The sequence below is a fragment of the Bombyx mandarina genome, chromosome 01, assembly GCF_030267445.1.
Source record: "Bombyx mandarina strain Sakado chromosome 01, ASM3026744v2".
Classification (NCBI taxonomy): domain Eukaryota; kingdom Metazoa; phylum Arthropoda; class Insecta; order Lepidoptera; family Bombycidae; genus Bombyx; species Bombyx mandarina.
Window position 1 is genome coordinate 6736491 of NC_143208.1, and position 20503 is coordinate 6756993.

The 20503-nt window shown below is 35.8% G+C and overlaps 1 protein-coding gene across 3 annotated transcripts; it reads right to left on the bottom strand.

Moving 5' to 3' along the window:
- Positions 1 to 3988: 3988 nt before the first annotated feature.
- LOC114244503 (uncharacterized) lies at positions 3989 to 18893 on the bottom strand. 3 transcript variants are annotated; one of them, XM_089728401.1, is made up of 7 exons: positions 17816 to 18893; positions 13008 to 13080; positions 10684 to 10776; positions 10408 to 10518; positions 9021 to 9214; positions 7858 to 7974; positions 3989 to 6394 (listed from the first exon to the last, which is right to left on the bottom strand). In XM_089728401.1, exons 2-7 carry the CDS (start codon positions 13054 to 13056, stop codon positions 6290 to 6292), a joined length of 669 nt encoding a protein of 222 aa, XP_089584527.1. In that variant the 5' UTR covers positions 13057 to 13080; positions 17816 to 18893; the 3' UTR covers positions 3989 to 6289. The 3 variants fall into 3 exon arrangements, with proteins under 3 accessions (XP_089584527.1, XP_089584516.1, XP_089584522.1); XM_089728390.1 differs by having other exon boundaries at positions 10408 to 10488; positions 17816 to 17899; XM_089728396.1 differs by lacking the exon at positions 10408 to 10518 and having other exon boundaries at positions 17816 to 17899.
- Between the last annotated feature and the right edge of the window lie 1610 nt (positions 18894 to 20503).

The following is a 20503-nucleotide window of genomic DNA, read 5'->3' on the forward strand; positions in this document are numbered from 1 at the left end:
TTAAGACGGGGTAAAATATATGCACGTGTGTTCTCCTCGCGAAAGCTACGATGGACGTGACTAGTGCGGTAACACATCGGCTACAGTAGGCCTTTCTAATACATACTTGGTAGTATATTTTAATTTTGTTAGTGCTGCCGCCTTGGTATCTTCGATCGCGGTTTCAATTCATATATTTCTCAAGGCTAAAGTGTAAAGTCTAAAAGCTGTTTCGACTAAGGACATAATGCTGACTATTTTATACGTTGACTGTCGCAACCTCGCAGTTAAGCTATTGCATAGCTTTTATCGCGGGCTTTGAGCGCTGCGACCGAATCAAGAAATTCCGTAACGAAAATAAAACCTAACACCCCCACTCCGCCTACCATGTAGCTCACGTTCAACACATTCAGACGTTCTGCTTGTGTAGTGTTTGTGAATAAGTGCGCGGCGTGACGTCGCACTGCACGCGTCTCATGAAAAGTCTGCCCATCTCTGTCTCGCGCGGTCTAGCTTATGAGTGTGAAGGGGACAGTTAATGCTTTGCTTTTGTTAATGTTTATAAATATAGCGTGGTCTTATTTTATTATTGTTTTAATATTAAATTATTATTGTTTAATTATGATTGTCTAAGTTGATAAAAAATGCTATGCAATAGTTTTACTGCAGCAGTCCCCGAGTGCCACACGTGTTTTTTTAGGGATTTAGTCGTGGAAGTCGTTCGTGAATACGGGAATTAGTACCCACCTGCGGGGTTAATGAATAAACGAAAAACGCGGGGAAAATCCATTAATTAGGGCCATTGATCGATAAACCAGAGATTATTAAAATTATATTCGCTATAAAAAATTAAATAAAATATTTCTTCTAAATGTGTAATTTGAAATAATTAAATCGAGTTTACGGTTTCTAGGAAGCAATGTAGAAATAAAGTTAGACATAAAACTTTACTCGACGAACATTTCTCGGTACGTTGTAATTAAAGTTAAACAAATATTACCATTTACCTTCTATTGTGTCGTCATCTTTTTACTCCTTTTTAGAATTTTGTTTCAGGAACTTTTTTCGTTAAAGAACTCTTGCCTATAATTTTTTTATTAAACTCAGGGTTGACGCTTTTCATAATTAAGTAGTATTTTCTGATTTTTTGGATAGCTAGAGTTATAAACGTTCTAGATGTAGTTGAAGAAATTATACTAGTGTTGATTGTATGTAAAGAAATTTAATAAAAAAGGCATTAAACATATCCGATTTCACATAAAAATTAATTGAACAAAATTAAACACGCAAGCACAACCAAAAAAATTGTGTTTTTTTTTTTTTTTATATTAGTAAAGATTTAGCGTTGGTTACCACCTTCCATCTCTCTATCCGAGCATAACCAAAAACAGTTACCGAAGTATTTAATAGAAAAAACTAAACAAATCACAAAACAATTTAAAAATGAGAATGGGTTTTAATACTGTCTTTTGCCATGTTATTATCGTATATTAAATTTATTTTAATTTATTATTAACCAACTTAAAAAAAACTAAGAAAATAGAAAGATTGCCGCCGTTGGCGATGTCTACGACACAAGCCGCCAGTAGTTAGGGCTCCAGAGTGAGAAACTTCCTCAAAAAACGCGCCGTATCCGCTTTCTGTCAATGCCCCCAACTCAGTTGGATAACGAAAATTTCTTAAGGGGTTGTAGAAGCTTTTCGCTATCACACCGTGTTCATATAAATGCATAGTTGTTCAATATGCCACATGGCAATAGTCTCGTGGGCGAGGTCTGAATATTTTATTCATTTCCTTTTCTGCTTTCACGGGGTTCTCGTTATGCGGAATGATGATATCAACCAACACAGCTCGACGCGCTGACTGATCTATTATCACAATATCAGGTTTATTGGCAACAATAGACTTATCCGTAATAATATATAGGTCCCATTAGAGTGTAAAGTGACCATTTTCAGGAATTATTATTTCATTAGTTGAGACTGGTATTTGTGATAAGGTATAGCAGAAATCTCTCTCTCTCTCTCTCTCTTCAATCGGTCCTTCATTGCTGAAGATCGTGACTCGTTTGCTTCCATCAACTAGCTGTCTCCATCGATCCCGTTCTATAGCTTGGTGGAGTGCGTCGCTGACGGGTATTTTTAGTTCCTCCGCTATTTGCTCTGACTATTCTTTGGGACCTCTACCCCTAGGCCTTTTTCCTTCGATTTTACCGGTCACCACAAGGCGATCCAAATTGCTGGTATCCCTGCGTGCAACATGACCAAATAGCAGAAACAACCAAGCCATATTTCAAGGCAAGATGTCTTGACTTGACTGACCACTTGGTTGTGTCTATTTAAGTATTCGCCATTAGCAAAACGAGAATAGCCAGTAACAATAAATGTCTAATAGACTCTTGCGGACGGTGGCATATTAATTTTAAAATTGGTCGCTTCTTATTTCTCCTTCTTGGAAGAGTGGGTAAAACACATGATTTAAAAAATATTTTATGCCATTGTAAAAATCAGTAAGTAATGCTTGTACATAGTTCATGATGATACAGCGTGTACATGTGGTTTGTTATTTACTTCTCGCACTAGCGGGAAACTCTTACTCAGAATAAATAATTCAAACACACTATTTCATAATTACTTATAATGTTTCGGATGTGTAAAATATTATAATGTTAACAAAACCGAGAAAACGACGTTAGGCACTAGAAAATATTAATTCTATTAATATTACGATTTATGTTAAACTCAAATCGGCGCGCGAATATTGTTCACTGACGTCGGGTGACACCTGCGCGTTCGGGAATTCCGATTGCGCCCGATGACACCCGAGTGTGACTTAATGTGCCAATGTTGCACGCTACATACACTTCGATTTCGATCCGGTGGTAGCCCCTTCTGGCTGAGCCTTTGCTCGCCCACCTGTCCTGGTGAAACTGGAAAAGCCTTCGGGCCTCCAGTAATACTTCAAACATTAAAAAAACCGGTGGTAATATCATTCGCGATGCAGTTGCTCTTGTGTTGTTAAGTCTCCTTTGGAGTCGCTCGGGCAGCTGTTAGCAAATCTCGCTCCTTGATTCACAACTTGATTAAGACATGGTGGTAGGACCTCTTGTGATTCCGCACGGGTAGGTACCACCACACTGCCTATTTCCGCCGTGAAGCAGTAATGCTTTTCGGTTTGAAGGGCGGGGCAGCCGTTGTAACTATACTGAGACTTTAGAACTTATATTTCAGTGGGTGGCGCATTTACGTTGTAGTTATCTATGGGCTAGTTGTCTATATCTATCTATAGTAACCAGGTGGGCTGTGACCTCGTCCACCCATCTAAGCCAACAAAAAAAAACAGATGAAAGCCTTAAAGTACTTATAATTCAAAGGTGTAATTTTATTTCTAACCTCATTATGCAATTCTATGTATCTTCTAATACAAATTCGATGAGATATGTTATTTTGTGTATTTCTATATGTATATCGTTCATTTCTTTTTACTTCGAGAGGACTGTTGTGGGCAAAAAATATGAAAGGAAAGGTGATACACAGTGAAGGGAGAAACATAATCCTGAAAAGGAATCAAAGGAAAATTATTACTGAGCAATTAGGATACAAATTTAAAAACTGCAAGAATGCCCGGGTGGTCTTAATACAAAAACCCGATATCGCTATATTCTAATGTACCTATGTATAATATATTGTTAAAAACAATAAATGCATAGTAAAATCTAACAAACATTTGTTTACATTTTTAAAGTCATAGCGAATCCTTTTTTCAGACCATACCTAAGCGGCAGTGTGACGTAATCGATGCGAGGTGCAAACTTAGCTTGGTCGAGTTGTATATGCTTTTATTTCTCTTGGAGATTGATTTCACGGTCCATAATCATGAGGAGCACGACGAGGAAGTAAAATAAAAAAATCGAGGCAAGATTAGTATTTAAAATGCGGACGAAATATTATAGGTAGTTTATTAATTAATTTGCTAGTGATAATAAAATAAATAAAATCAAACCAGCATATGCAAGCATTAAATTTATTACATTTAAAATCTAACATATATAGAAACAAAATATAAATTTTATTAAATTTACAAAAATATAATCAAAAACACCTAAGGAATGATTTTTTAATAAAGTTTCAATGAAACGAACAAGTTGTTTCGGAATGAATGAAATTACACAACTAAGAAAGGTACATATTAAGAGGAATACTGTTGACTAATCTATGAATTATAAATTTGATATTTGTTATTTTTAATAATATAATTTTGTGACCGAGTCACCGATAAATTTTTCGATTTGTAGCAAAACTTTACGAATAACCGACAATATAGATAACATAACAATACATAAAAATGTATTCTAATTAGCGCACTATGTACCTATTAACTATTTTAATTTACTAATTTATCAAATGCATTAAAGTCGAAAAATCATGTGCAAACGTGAATATATTTGTTTCGAAGTTACATTGTACAGCGTGTGCTAAGTTCAAGATATTATGGTTTGTTCAAAATTGGTCACTAGACCCAAAAAGTTCTGCAAATGATTTAGCCTCTTCTGACGTCACGTGTCAGAATTACTGTGACGTAGTTTTTAATATTTCGAAGTGTATTTATTGATGTTAGTATATTATGTCCAACGTGAAGAATTAATTAAAATTATTGAGGTAAGCTATTTTAATTAATTCTTGGAAACATTGTTTTGGGCACACTTTATAAATACATTTTAAGTTCTTCATAACTGAATTAACAATTCTAAATAACAAATATTTTTGAAAATAAAGTGCATAAGAACGGTTCTATTGGAGCATAAGATTGGATTTATTATTGCAATAATCACTTTTGTATACAAGAACATAAGGTAATTAATAGTTAAGCACATTTTTTCAACGAAGTCTTATACCAAGAAGGAATATGTATTTATGTCTTATTTAGGCCTTAAACGACTTAATTGCAGCAAATTACGAATCTTATAGCATAATTACTTTTATAATATTATTTAGAATCTTACTAGAAAAGTTAAATATTATACAATTCGATAATCATAAAACGACAATAAAAAGATTAGACCGTGAAAATAGTTTCGTGTTTACGACTTGGGAAAAAACTAAAGAATATAGGTTGATATTAATATATATATATGATATATAGCTTCGTATGATCGAAACACTTTTAGTTAAATAAGTAAATTTGCCTGAACGAGGACTATAATAATTTGTGTACATAGAAAGTTACACTTTTTTCTCTCATATTTATTCCTTCTTGAATTAATCAAGGAATGTTCCCATTGGAATGTTATGGTCGATTAGTTAGTTATATAATGTTTAATATAAATACAATCTGTGACGTATCGAATAGATTCACAGTTATTTATGTGTTTAATACGATAAGTCAATTGTTTTAACAATTAAGAACCTTATTCGTATACACATAAGGTGTTTAAAGGAAATAATATATAATAATGTTTTTATTCGACACGAGAATCAACGTGCCATACAATATTTGTGCGAGTTAACGGAACTAGGAACAAATGAAAAATTTATTCGTTAAAAATCAAGAATTCGTTTTTTTATAGGGCGAATACATACTTGTGTAATTATAACTACTTTTGAGGTTTAATTTCGTGTTTTTATTTTTTTATGTTCAATATATTAATTGCCAAAGTTTCAAATACATTTAAAAATAAACCTTAAAGAGAAATATTTTTTTTATAGAAAAATAGACGATAGTTGGCACAATATCGAGATGTCGACGAATGAAAGATCATAATTGTACGTTACCACGAAAACTCGAATAATATTCGACACATCAGTAATAATGAAATCGAAATAAATAAATCGAAAAAAATAATCGAGATTAAACCGTAAAAGGAGTTTTCATTATGCATTCAAGGATTCACGAAAACCGAAGAAAATACTATGATAATTGTGTCTTGTGAATTATCAGGGTAGAAATGAAACCTTCAGAAGTATTCAATCGCAGGCCAAATCTTATAGATATACTAGCTGTACCCGTCCGCTTCGCTGGGCATTTAAAATTAACATTATTATATTATTTCTCACCCCCCCCCCTCCCCCACAAAGATTCTCATCATTAACGCCCCCGCAACTGGTGTAGGGAGTCCAACACTCATATAAACATTAGCCTATCCATTAAGTACATGCATTTTCTACATGGATACCGAGTTTCAAGTCAATCGGATGCATAGTTCAGTAGGAACATCTGTAAAAAACCACTGTAGATTTATATATTAGTATAGATATCTTTTTTAAGTCTAAACGACGCTAAACTAGTTTTTCATTAAAATGTTCGCGGGTGACTATGTACAGTTTGAAGCACGTTGTTGTCGCCATGCTGAATGGAATCCCGCTGCGGAATCAGAATCGGAATCTCTCTCTTCCGGGACGCCCATCTGAGCTCGAGGCTGGAAAATTAAATATAGGTACATTACAGTACCCGGTAATAAATATTGCACATCGACCATGGGAAAGAGACGGTTAATTTTTGCTTCGTAGAGCGTTATATCTGTCGCACATCACCTAATTGACGTTTAGTCTCCATAGGTACCGGATCGTTAGTGTTTCGTCGCACACAGGTAACGCTATACAATAAAAACGAAATTAGACGACTGTCTCTTTCTAAATATCGATGTGCAATATTTATTGCCTGGTACTGTACAGTCGATTAGGGGGAATAGGGACAAATCTGGGATGTCACAATACTTTTGTTGAGTTGCTAGATTACACTTTGTTGAGCTGGAAATGACTATTATTTAGTGTTTAAGAATATTAAATAGTTTAATTTAATCATCAGTTTCGTAGCTCATTAAAGATATTAAAAATTTAATTACCTAAAGTTAGGTACCTACCTAAAAACTAAACAGTGCCAGCCCTATCGAAAAACTCTATTGTCCCCATACGTAACCTGATTCACCCCAAAGCTAAGATGAATCGGGTTAAGCTAGTAGTTAAGTATTTGTGTATATTTTGTAATGAACTATGTATCGCATGCGTCGTATATAAAAAATTAAACCTCCGGAACAATTTTAATCTCAATTTTATTGGTATTACCCAAAGAAAATTTGTGTTGGAATTGAAAAGGGTTCCGATTCCCCCCAATCTACGGTATTAAATTCACTGATAAGCTAATGAGATAATATTACGTGATTTTTTTTTGCCTATCTAATCGTTGGTAAGCCTAAGGGGCTGTTTTAGCTATGCTCCGACGGGAATGTATCGTGAAGTAGTACACACGATATCGGCACGCGATGTGTCCTCGGATTGAAGGCCAATCTGAGTTACATTTGACCTTGAAACGTGAGGTCATATGTTTTATTCGTATTTCAATTATTCCATTACAAAAAGGATAATAAGAATGCAAGCGTGCAATCACGCACTGTAGAGCCGAGATATCAGCCGCATTGTATCTATCTTGCTTACATGTAAGATCCTGCATATGTTTGTCTTTTTTTAGTGTAATGACGTTAATGAACGTTTCATTATGTTAATGCGCCATTAAGGAGGCCGAATGCAGACAACATTGGAGGAAGCTCGTGCAAAAACTGGACCAAGGTGGTCACGACCCTCAGTAATGAGGAAACGACAAAGAAGAAGAACGTTTCATCTAGTATCAAATGAAATTTTCATTTCAACAAAAAAAAAACAGCCAGAACCATCCCTTGCGGATTTGTTATCTGTGTGCTTAGTGCCAGTTTTTTAACTTCTCGATCGCGTAAACGTTAACTCATATTTGTACGGAATTGAAACGTTTGCCTACGTTTGCCGCTAGGGGCGCTGTTCCAACTCCATACAAATTTGAGTTAACTTTTACGCGATCGAGAAGTTAAAAAATTTGCAATTTAGCGCACTGCATTCTCGAATTCTATACCTGATCGGGCGTGGAAGGAGTGCTGCGACTGTGGGCAGCTCCTACGCCGCGACGTCCCGTAGCTCCCCTGCGTCGTACTTTACTACTCATTGGCGGGGGCATTAACTTGTCATCCTTCTAGAACAATCACAATTAATTTCCATCATTCAATGAACCGTTCGTGTGATCGTGGTAATTTTTCGATCTGTCTTTTTTATTTTTTTATTGCTTAGATGGGTGGATGAGCTCACAGCCTACCTGGTGTTAAGTGAGGAGCCTATAGACATCTAGAACGTAAATGCCGCCACCCACCTTGAGGTATAAGTTCTAAGGTCTCAGTTTTTACAGTACAACGGCTGCCCAACCATTCAAACCTTCACTGAGTGTCAGTAGTGCTTCACGACAGAAATAGGCAGGGTGGTGGTACCTAGCCGTGCGGACTCACTACACACCACCAGTAATGAAGAAACATTTTTACATTTTTCCAATAAACGTGCATCGACTATCTAATATCTACGTAATGTACGTACGTACGTATTAACGTACGTAAATCTACTCTGTGATTCACGCACAAACAGCGTGTTTAATGTTCTGTCATCAAAAAAAGGATATTTAAACAAAGATAGATTAAGATTCTATATACTAATACGTGAAGCAAAAACTTTGTACCCCTTTTTACGAAAACTGCGCAGATATATAAAATTTCTCACACCTATAGAGAATATAGAAAAGGAGTGCAGAATGCTAATTTTTTTTTGTAAATTATACATAAAAAAATACATTAAAACTATAAAAAAACATTACATACACACACACCCTTATTTTATACTCTTTTGTTTATTGTTAAATTCTGTGGTCAAATTGAGAATAGATTGTGATTATCGAACAATGATTATTATACAAATGTGTCAATAGAACTATAATAGTGTTCGAATTTATAATTTAAATTAGTTATGGTCGAATTTCGAGACCGCTAGTTTTTTTTTTTTTAATTATTTATTAGAGCCACACACCTGTTAGGTTAAGTCGGCTACCGCTAGTATTAATAATAAAAAAGCCATTTATTCCATGCAATATATTATTTTTTGTATATTTATGTTATATGCATGTACCCCTCTCAGGTGAAGGCCTCATCCAAAGATTTGTCCATTTTCTTTTGTCTCTGGCGAGTATTAATAGCTTACCTGTATATTATCAGCAGAGCCCCAGGTCTTGTGAAGTTCGCCGTCGTCGGAGCGTCTTTCGTCGCGTTCCCGAGCCGATTTCGGCATGTACGCGGACGACCTCGTCGCACCAACGCCAAGGAAATTACTGAAGGCCTCCGTTGTTTTTTTAACGCGAACGTTGAGCGAACCGATACGAAGGAAGCCCTCCTTTTCTGAAAACCGATCCGGCATTTAAGGGCGGATCGCACCACGAAGTTATTTAACACGTTGACTGCCGTGTAGATCATCGGTGCGCTACGCGGCGCATTGAAGTAATTATGCCGATTTGACAGACTTCAGGTCCATTGTCTCAATTGTATAGTAAATACGTTAATTAGATTTTTTTTAGATTTTACTTTTATTATACGTGGAATCGTGGAAGTAATCCGTGAACGTGTATAAAGTACCTACGTATTTAATTACAAAAAAAAATTGTAACAGCCGAATTTGTACACCCACGTAGTTTGACCACTGAAAACGAGCATTTGAATCATTAAAACAAAGAAATCTAATTAAAATGAAATTAATCAAAAGTCAACATTTGGAGCTCCAAACATCATCAAGTTTGATTTACGAATACAATGGTGCATTGAAATTATTAAAACGTCTACAGTGGTTTACAGTTTTAGGGGGGAAATACTATAAAGTTACAACTAATGGGACAGCATGAGGACAACCCACATAAAAACAAAGGACGATTACAAACAAGTACGCACACAGAAGGTATACATTTTCCACAGGAGCCCAGTACTACGTGTTACTACAAGGAGATACAGTAATGCGATCCACTTTATTATGTTATCTTGTACGTTATTTGCATTCACTGCAGAAATGAATTTTAAAGTAGGATTTAAAAAACTTCCAAAATCGTTTAGAATTTTTCAATATCGTGCCGTCTAGCTACTCGATGGCTTGCTAGCCTATGTTTCGAAAATCGATACACTACATGATGGTTTGCAGCGATTTATAGCTGTTGCTAGAAATTACTTAAGCTAATATTATTTATGCTAATACACCTTACAAATGTTTTGCTTATACTGTTAATTTGTAAGAAGACTAAAATAAATGAATAAATAAATATACAGATCATAGAGACATTACAATAGCGCGCCCTTCAGATCAGTCCACATGAATGGATCGCACCGCGGTAGCCATACGAGTTCGTAACAAATATTGCGCATATTATAAGGTATGTCTAAGGAATTCTTAAAATATCAACAAAAATAAAAAAAAGGAATTCAAAACAATCAAATAAAATGGAGTTCTCATTGAAAGTGGATCACATTACTGAGTTTAACATTTAGTATATAGGTGTATATATTATGTAGGTCCACAGAAAACCCAAATTTACTGTCAATGTATTTACCCTGGAGGCTATATCGTTTGTCTCTCTTACTCAAAGGCGGATTATATGCGTTTATCACTTTTGCTGTAGGCGGTGCCGTCACTGTACGACACAAATTAAATGAGTCGTGCTCTGGAAAATCAACTCTTATGTTCCACACATTTAGAAAAACAAATTTAAAAAATGTACTGCCATTTAGAATTTACTTTTACAATTTTCATCTGGAGCAGATTATTCTAATGTTCGTTAAGTATTTAAAGTTTTACTAGTATACATTTTTATTACGTTTATACTTACTTCTGTATGAGCCGGGCGATAATGACGTATCCATATGGACTAAATATTGCCTTGGTTTCCTTCCAGACCAATCCCGTATGTTGGGATCCGCATCTGAAAATTTACAACAACGCCATCTGTTGGTATAATTACGTACTAAGTTCTATATCAACACGCCGCTTAACTCGCAACAGTCAACACCTTAATCTTAATTTTACCGGTAGATGTCACTGCTACAATATTATTCTTATTTTCCTCGTATCGAGTTTATCATTTTCAAATTAAGAACTTTCAAGACAAACTCTCTCTTGTCTCACATGTCTTTCTTTAAAATAAAAGGGCGATATTTAAGTCAGTTTAAGAGCAAGAGTAGAATTATTGTTGAATTTATAATAATTATTAATGTCTGTGTATTTGTTTTTGTTGTTGTTGTCAAGTCATCTTATTGTGCTGTAATGTGGGATGAGGTCCATCTAATATTCTAGTCAGAAGGAGCACCTAGACGGTAAACATAGGGTGAGAAAGTGGTATATATCCCATTCTATCTACTTATCACAAGATTACCGGATTAATTAATATAAGATCTTAATAAATATCGTTTCATTTGTAAATGAAGATGACGGTATAGCTGACACCGTAAATTAGACATAATAATATATTGGTAGTTTCAAGACCTACTTAATATTTTCATTTCGTGATTTAGTTTTGTTTGCTTTACGCTTGAGCATCGACAATGTCAATTATTTATTTCTAGTGTACCAATACTAAGCATTGGGGTTCCGTAGAACTAACTATAAAGTGAAATATTTATCTCTTCATTGTGTAAATTAGTTTAACATTTTAAAGTTTGATCACCACCCTGTATAACATAGTTTTTTTTTTTCGAATACAATGTGTATTTTTTTTTTAAGTTTTCTAGAAAACTATTGGATGTTCGGAAAAATCTAACATCTAATTCTATTCGCCGAAATTTAAACATTTCTTTAAGAGCCATGTCACCAAGCCAAGCCAAGTATAAAATATTCTGATGAAAGATCGACATCCTTAAGGGCGATGTGAACCAATTACTTTTTATTATAATGAGAATTCGCTCGCGGGTAAAACAACGATTATCACGCGATTCGCAATCAAATGTGGAATTCTATGTCCTCAGGTCATAGGTATTATGAATGCGCATTGAATTAGCGTGTAATTACAAATGTGTATTTTACTACGATATTAATAGAACGCCTTATGCAATGCCTTTGAAATTGATTGACGACATCTGAAACATAAGCTCAAGTCGAGTATCTAGTTCTTGTTGTCCCTTTTTTAATCTCTTAAGACTGTAATTTTCAAACAGTCGCAGTTATCTTATAGGTACCTTTAAACGAGCAATCTGAATCTCGGAAACGGCTCCAACGATTTTCATAAAATTTAGTATACAGAGGATTTCGGGGGCGATAAATCGATCTAGCTACGATTTATTTTCAGAAAATGTTGTTTTATTCGTGTTTTCAATAATCAACTTTATCGATAGGTAATCAATCAACTTTATGAGACTCTTCCCGACATATATTGGCGAATACTATTTTTCTTAATTGAGAGCAACTAACTGCTTTAAAGATACAACAAGACGGCGTTATAAAAAAAAATACCGAGCAAAGCTCGGTCATCGTCTAGTGATAGATACGTAAGAACCAATCACAGTTCTAAATGTACATTTGACGTCATTCGACTTCAATACCTCTAACGTCGAGGCACTAGTGAATTGAGTCGTATATACTTCAAAAGAATGCTTGTAGTTGTATGTTTGTGTTCTATGCATTCCTAATCTATACATCCGATTGTGATGTAGCATGGTGAGGTTGTAGTTAGCGCTTCAGAAAAGGTTTCTGCTTTAGTACCATGAACGTAAGATCATACGTTGCGATTGACAGAGCTCTATGGGCTTTAGTAGGCGCTTTAACAACGGAATCACGAAATGGCCCGGTCCCTCAAAAACAAAACAAAACACAAACGGCGAATTTAAAATCAGAATACGAGTAACATTCCGCCAAAGACCTTAATTTTTCCGTGTACCCAAATGAATGATGACATCATTAATATCATTAATGCTAGTTACGAGAAAACCCGCGCCAATGGTTTTACCGTGAAAACATTAAAAATACCTCAATTATTTGGATTGATGCATCGGTTGTGATTAATGAAAATTATCACATTAAAAATCCTTCCACGATTTTAATTTAAAAATATATTCAACAAATCATAAATCGTGGTAGATAGTAATAGAATACCTAGTAGTACCTAGTAATTTTAGAGTAACAAGTAGCAGTATTAGAGTACTAAACTAACAATAGTCTTACCATATACTTCGACTAGTAGTCGGTAAACATGCTCGTGTCGAAATTGCATAGCAATGTGTAGCGGCGTGTATCCCTGTAATAACGAATTGTTTTAAAGGACATAGGAATGTAAAAAATATCATCCTTGAAAATACAAATCGTCTTCTCGCATTAAAAGTGTACAATTTCCAAAAATATTCCAAAAATTGAATTAATATGCGCAATAATTTGGTTTCACCAATATTTTTCTCATAAATACTGTCAAAAGAGCGTAGTTTGGTTCTAGTTTTTTTTTTTTTTTATTTAGTTTTTTTTGACTATTATTAACAAAATTGATACATAATTTTATCTTACTTTAAAAGACAGATAATGTAACTGGTAAACTTCAATAAAATAAATTTTGCAAAGACGATTAATATTTAAAATATCACATTTTAAGCCTTTAAAACAATCTCCTGTAAAATTATACCTAATAGTAAGTTTTGAGATTACACAGTTTTAATGCGAGAAGACGAAATATGGTTAAATAGCCGAACTGATTACGATGAAAATAACTATGGAAACAGTTTGCCCCCTTGTACCTAGCCCAGCCATAAGTTCTGTTACAAATGAAAATGCATTTTTTTAAATGAAGTAATGTAATATTATTAACATTTATACCTACATATCTACATAGTCAGGTCATAAATTCTGTCACATGTTTAATGTAAAATAATTGAAACAAGTTTATTCATTATGTAACCATTCATATACCAAAATTAACTTAACAAAACATAGATTCTTATAACACTGAAATTTATTCAAAATGACCTCCGTGATTTTGAATACAGGCCTTCAATCTGCGCGGCCAGTCGTCTATCGCAGCACGAACGAGGTCCATGTCAATATCGGCGGCTGCCTTAATCAAGGATGTCTTGAGTGACTCCAAATTGGGATGAGGCTTTGAGCACGCCTTTTCTTTTTTTTTTTTTTTTTTTATTGCTTAGATGGATGGACGGGCTCACAGCCCACCTGGTGTTAAGTGGTTACTGGAGCCCATAGACATCTACAACGTAAATGCGCCACCCACCTCGAGATATAAGGTCTAAGGTCTCAGTATAGTTACAACGGCTACCCCACCCTTCGAACCGAAACGCATTACTGCTTCACGGCGGAAATAGGCGGGGTGGTGGTACCTACCCGTGCGGACTCACAAGAGGTCCTACCACCAGTGATTACGCAAATTATAATTTTGCGGGTTTGGTTTTTATTACACGATTTTTCCTCCAAGTGTTGCCATATCTTGTAATCTAACGGATTCAAATCTGGACTGGAGGAGGGCCAGTCTTCGTGCCTAATGAAGTCGATTTCACGGGCCGCCAGCCAGTCTTGTGTGCTCTTCGCTCTATGAGCTGGCGCCGAATCTTGTTGGAATACCCAGTGCCTGTTATTGAACATGGTATGAGAAACAGGTACCACAAGGTTCGTCAGGACTGTATTTTGATACACAACTGCATTCGTTTTTACACCTTTCTCACAAAAATGTACCTCTGTTAAGCTCCAATAAGAAACTCCCAACCATACCATGAGCGAGGATGGAAAATGACCTCGTTGGACACGCGGAATAAGGTTGCTCGCTTCTTCACTACTGTGTGCGTACACCTTATCATTTTGTTTGTTGTAGCTCTCTTCTACGGTAAAAATTTTTTCATCCGAAAAAAGAATTTCCCGATATTTTTTTCCCGGGTACCGCTTCAACAAAGCGCGGCATCTCTTCAGTCTCAGGTCCATTAGACGAGCATTCAAACGATGTCCTGTTTTTCTTCGATATGCCCGAAGCCCTAAGTCTTCATTTAACACCCTTTTCACCGTGGTTCTGCTTAACCTCATCTGAAGGGCCAACAGTTTCTGCTTACGTTTGGGATTTCTTTGAATTCGCGCCTTCACAGCTTTTATCACTGCTGGAGTCCTAACAGACCGAAGGCGACCACTTCTTGACCTGTCATCTACACTAAAGTCTTCATTATATCGTTTGATGGTACGATAAGCGAATCTTTTGGTAGTATTCAAATTTTTCAGTATGTTAAAAATTTGAATTGGCGCGTAACCGCAACGATGCAACGCAATAACTGCAACACGGTCTTCTTTAAGCGTCCACTCCATATTTAAAAATGAGTAAAATTCTAAATGTATACTATTTTTATTTTCATGAACAACTCGAAATTCGAATCCAATAAACTTTTTTGTGGCCAGCATTCTAAAAGAAAAGTTTTTACTGTGTGACAATACTTATGACCTGACTAGGTATTATAGTATCAGCAAAAAAAAATTGTATTCGAAATGGCCACCTTTGGCTTTTTTATACAGAACTTTAATCTGTTTGGCCACGAATCTGTGGATTCACGCACTGTTTCCTAGGGAAATTTCGCCACTGCTTGCTCCAAAGATTTTTTAAGAGACTCAATGTCACCGTGTCGTTTAGTGCAGGCCATGTCCTCTAAAACTGACCATAATTTAAAGTCTAAAGAGTTGAGGTCTGGGCTAGATTTGGGCTATCATCAGTTCTTATAAAGTCCGGAATGTTGGTTTCAAGCCAGGCTTGGGTAGTTCGTGCCTTGTGACCAGGTGTAAAGTCCTACTGAAAAGTCCACGGTATATTTTTAAAAAGTGTATTGTTGAGACATTTCACAACACGATCCAAGACTGTATCTTGATACACTTTGGCTGAAATTTTCACTCCTTTTTCACAAAAATGTAGTTTTGTGACTCCTTGATAAGACATGCCCCACCAAACCATCCCTGACGCAGGATGATGACCACGTTGTACCTTTCCGACCACTTCAGCAGCTTCTTTAGAACCGCGAGCGTACATTTTATTATTTTGCTTAATGTAGTGTTCTTCGATCGTGAAAAATTTTTCGTCGGTAAAGAGGATGTTTCTGTACCTTTCACCTACGTATCGCAACAGAAGGGCATTTTGATAGATCCACTCTCTTTAATTGTAAAGATTGATTTAGGGCATGTCCTGTACATCAGGTCTTATTTTATAATATGCGACACAGTCCTTCATTTCTCACGATAAGATCTTTTGCTACCTAATGGGGTGTCGACGAATTCTGGCTTTAACAGCATTAACAGCCTTAGCAGTTCTAACAGCAAGCGGCCGCCCCGATCTTTTCTGGTCTTCGACAGACGAAGTGTTGTTGTATCCATTCATAGTACGATACACGAATATACGGTTGATACCAAGTTTTTGAAGCGTCTGGAATATGACCGACGGCTCCATACCCACTTCGTGCAAGGCGTTCACTGCAATCCTATTTTCTTTAACACCCCATTCCATATTGTAATTTGATAATGAACACGAAAAAATATGTGCGCAAAATCGAAATAAGCTTTTTCAAATAATATACCTACATGTTCCAAATTCAAAATAATTGAAAAGTTAAAAAAAAAGAAGTTTTTATGTAACAGTATTTATGGCCAGACTAGTTACAAGTTGCGAACAATGATATTTGGACCGTCTGTCTACTGAGCAATATCACCCGCTCGGTGAAAGATCTTCCTTTCGTCGTTATACCTACAGACACAGCCCATGCCCGTCGCTGATGGTAACCCCTCACAGTCAGATGGTCAATTATACAAGTTTTCGAAACGATGACACAGAGTAACGTTTTGTGATACTCTAGAGCAGTGATTCTCAACCACTGTTCCGCGGCACTTTTGTGTGCCGCCAAATTTCAAAAGTGTGCCGTCAAATTTTGCGAATATATAATAATGTTAATACATATTATTAAATTATATCATTTTAAAAGAAAAATATTTTAAACATGAATATAATATATTTAAATCCACAAAAAAATATATAGTATATTGTAGTTTATTTCGTATATTAAAATTTTTTGATAAACTATTTATGCAGTGTGTTGTAGTAAGTAAATAATTTTTATCTTTTTTTTTTTGTGCCGCCAAATTTTGAAATCGTTAAATATGTGCCGCAACAAAAAAAAAGGTTGAGAATCACTGCTCTAGAGAATTGCTTGTATTTATAACTGGAATTACAAATAGTGAACTGTAGAAGGGCACACATCTGCGCCTAGCACCGCTACGTTCGCTAACAGACTCATATTGAACCTACATATTAAATTTCGATATTGCCGAATACAATATGCGTCACCTGTAACATAAAATACAGGGGGTATTCGTCTAACGGTAATGTCCCTGAATACGAAAGAATATTTTATACTAATATTTCTTGCATAACGCAATGTAAAACAAATTAAAAATCAGCTGACACGCGGAGTGCACTATCACAAGATACGAGAAAACGGTTTTCGCAGATTACAGGTTTAGTAAACATAAACTTTAAGCAAGAAGTTTCCAAGTTTAGCTTATCAATTGAATATAGTCCTAGCTTTTTTTTTTTTTAATTGCCTAGATGTGTGGACGAGCTCACAGCCCACCTGGTGTTAAGTGGTTACTGGAACCCATAGACATCTACGACGTAAATGCGCCACACACCTTGAGAAATAAGTTCTAAGGTCTCAGTATAGTTACAACGGCTGCCCCACCCTTCAAACCGAAACGCATAACTGCTTCACGGCAGAAATAGGCGGGGCGGTGGTACCTACCCGTGCGGACTCACAAGAGGTCCTACCACCAGTAAAAAAGCTACTGTTTAAAATAGTTTTTGCCGAGAGCGGTTTTTTAAACCTTAAACAAAAACTAAATCAAATTTACTAAATACTAAATGCCCTAGAGATATAAATTTTGTGAATTATACATTACCGGTTAGCATAATGCACGAATATAGATAACAACAAATTCAGTTGCATAAGAAAACTACTTACCCCGTTCTGTTTCCATCGACGACGGCATGTATCGGGCACCACATGAAAAATAACGTAATCACACTTTAACAGGATACTTAAAACCTGTTAAGTTAACACGAAATAAAAGCGTTCGTACATTTTAAACCTTCTTAGTAAAATGTTTATTGCGCAATTTCAGTGAGCAGATTCATTAGTTTGACCCATTACTTTGCCTTTAAATTTGTATGTAACACATATGTTCTTTTTTGTTACTGCCTAGTTGATACGTTGTTGCTATCTATACATATAAATAAAATTGGAGTGTCTGTTTGTAATATTGAAAAAGCCTCTTTTACTATATGCATATGAATTTATATATACGGTACATACACCAAAATAACATTTTTTTACAATTTTTGTCTGTCTGTGTGTATGTCTGTCTGTTTGTTCCAGCTAATCTCTGGAACGGCTGGACCGATTTTGACGAGACTTTCACTGATAGGTAGCTGATGATATAAGGAGTAACTTAGGCTTAGTACTTAGGAGTACTTAACGTACTTTTTTAGACTAGCTTCGCCCCGCAGCGTCACCCGCAGTTATTGTCATATCGCGCGCATCATGGTGAGATTCGCCTATCAATAATAAAATATAATGTTTCCGAAGCGATGCGAGGGCGGGTCGCTAGTCGTAAATAAAATGAAGTCAATATTTCAATCGTTGCATGTACCTTAAATTGGTGCACGATTGAAATACAACACTAAACAAAGAGTATTTTTCTGTGATCTTTACCGAATGCGTATTCTTTGGACTAAAGCAGATATTTCTTTGGGTTTTCCGAAAGCCGGTCTGAGAAGTAGAGCATTTGTAAAATTTTAATTTAATTCTAATCTTAGATTATAAACGAATACATGAGCACACGCAAAACAAACACAAAATATATGAAGCAAAGTCGAAATTGCGACTAATATATATGCGTATATTGGCACGTGTTGAGCTGTATGTACCCACCGAACGTTCGTTGACAACATGCCTAGCGACTCCTCCTAGCAATTTCACCAAATTTTCATCGCCCCGCTTACAGGCCCAATGCATCGCAGTCTGAAATAAACGAAATCCTATACTGAACCGGCGACCACGTCGTCGAAAGATTTAATTATAAATAAACTAGTATATTCCAATTTAATCACAGTGTAATTTTGTGATCGATGCCAAATAATGGAGCCAAATATTCAGAGCCTTAGATCGAAAAACGTTTCGACCACGAAAAGAGTTTAGTAGGTCGACGAACAAATTACTTGATTGCGGGTCTTTTATTTTTATATATGTAAAACACTTTGATGGACAATATAATGCCGAAATTATAGCTCTTTATAATCGGAACGTATTAGGATGATTTGCATCCAGATTAAAGATTATATTTTGGTGAAGGTGGATGTTATTAGCATAGTTATATGAATTAGCGTGCATCATCGTTGGTCATTTTAATATTCAAAGCTTCGTAGCAAGTAAAGTATAATTTTAAGGAACCGCGTTTTAGATAAATGTTGAGTTTAACCGCCGGTAATAGTTAGCAATTTCGGCATGTTCGACTAACTGTTTCGATTAGATAATAATTTGAATGTAAAATTAAAACGCCGATACCTACTTGTTTGCGTATTGACGTCATATGGTTTGAAAAATAAATAAATCAAACTATAGTACTTTTATTTTCAATATTGCGTCTTGTATTCCGAAATCGTATCGTGATCAAAACACGACAATTTCAAATGTACCGGAAAATTAAATTCGTCGTTCCGGTCCTTGGCATGTTTCCTCGTCGGATTCGCGGCCGCAGACTCAATAAAATTTACACCTTAGCCGAGTAAGATTTTCAGACGGCCGCGTTGTAAGTCACTCGAATATATATTACTTTATCCGAGGTGAGGGTACGAGTTACGTAGCAATCGTCGTATGTACAAGATGTAGGCGTGATCGTCGCTGATTCAGTGGGGTAGTTAGTGGCGGGCGGTCCCAGGTTCGACGTCGCTCGGAGAAATATTGGCCCCGAGGGAAGCTCTGTTAATTTGCAGCGCACATTGGGTACAGGCACGATTTTCCATGTATCTATCTACCTACACAAAAGCTGCGTCGGCATAGATACGGGAATTTCGTTTTAGTTCATTGTTGAATATACGAATATTCTCAACAGTGCGCCTTCGTAAGCCGTTTAGTGCGATTAACCTACACTATCTGCCGGCTGATAAACATTAAAATGAAAGATATAACATTTAGATAACGACTATATATATTTATTTAGCCGGTATTTTGTTAACAAAGTCCAACGTTTACCGGCTAATTAGGAGTGCACTTTGTTACAGAAGCCAGAGGGGCTACAAGTAAACATATTATTATGAATGTTTATAACGGCTGTAATTTACAAGTAATTAAAAATACTTACATACTGCATGTTGCATGCGTTCACACCATCGGCGAAACAGTCGGCGCACGCGGGAACAAAGCAAAATGAAAAAAAGAAAAAAAAAACGAAATATGTATTAAATAACTTGTGAGGGTTTAAACACAAACGTCGGAATTATTTAAGAAGATAAGGGTCTTGTGATAGTTAAAATAAAAATCTCATTAAGGCGACGTTTCCGGGTCAGCGGGCTAGAGAATTTACAAATTTATTGTCGGCTAATGTAATAAATTTAAAACAGGATTACGTGGTCGGTGCACAAAGCAAAGCTG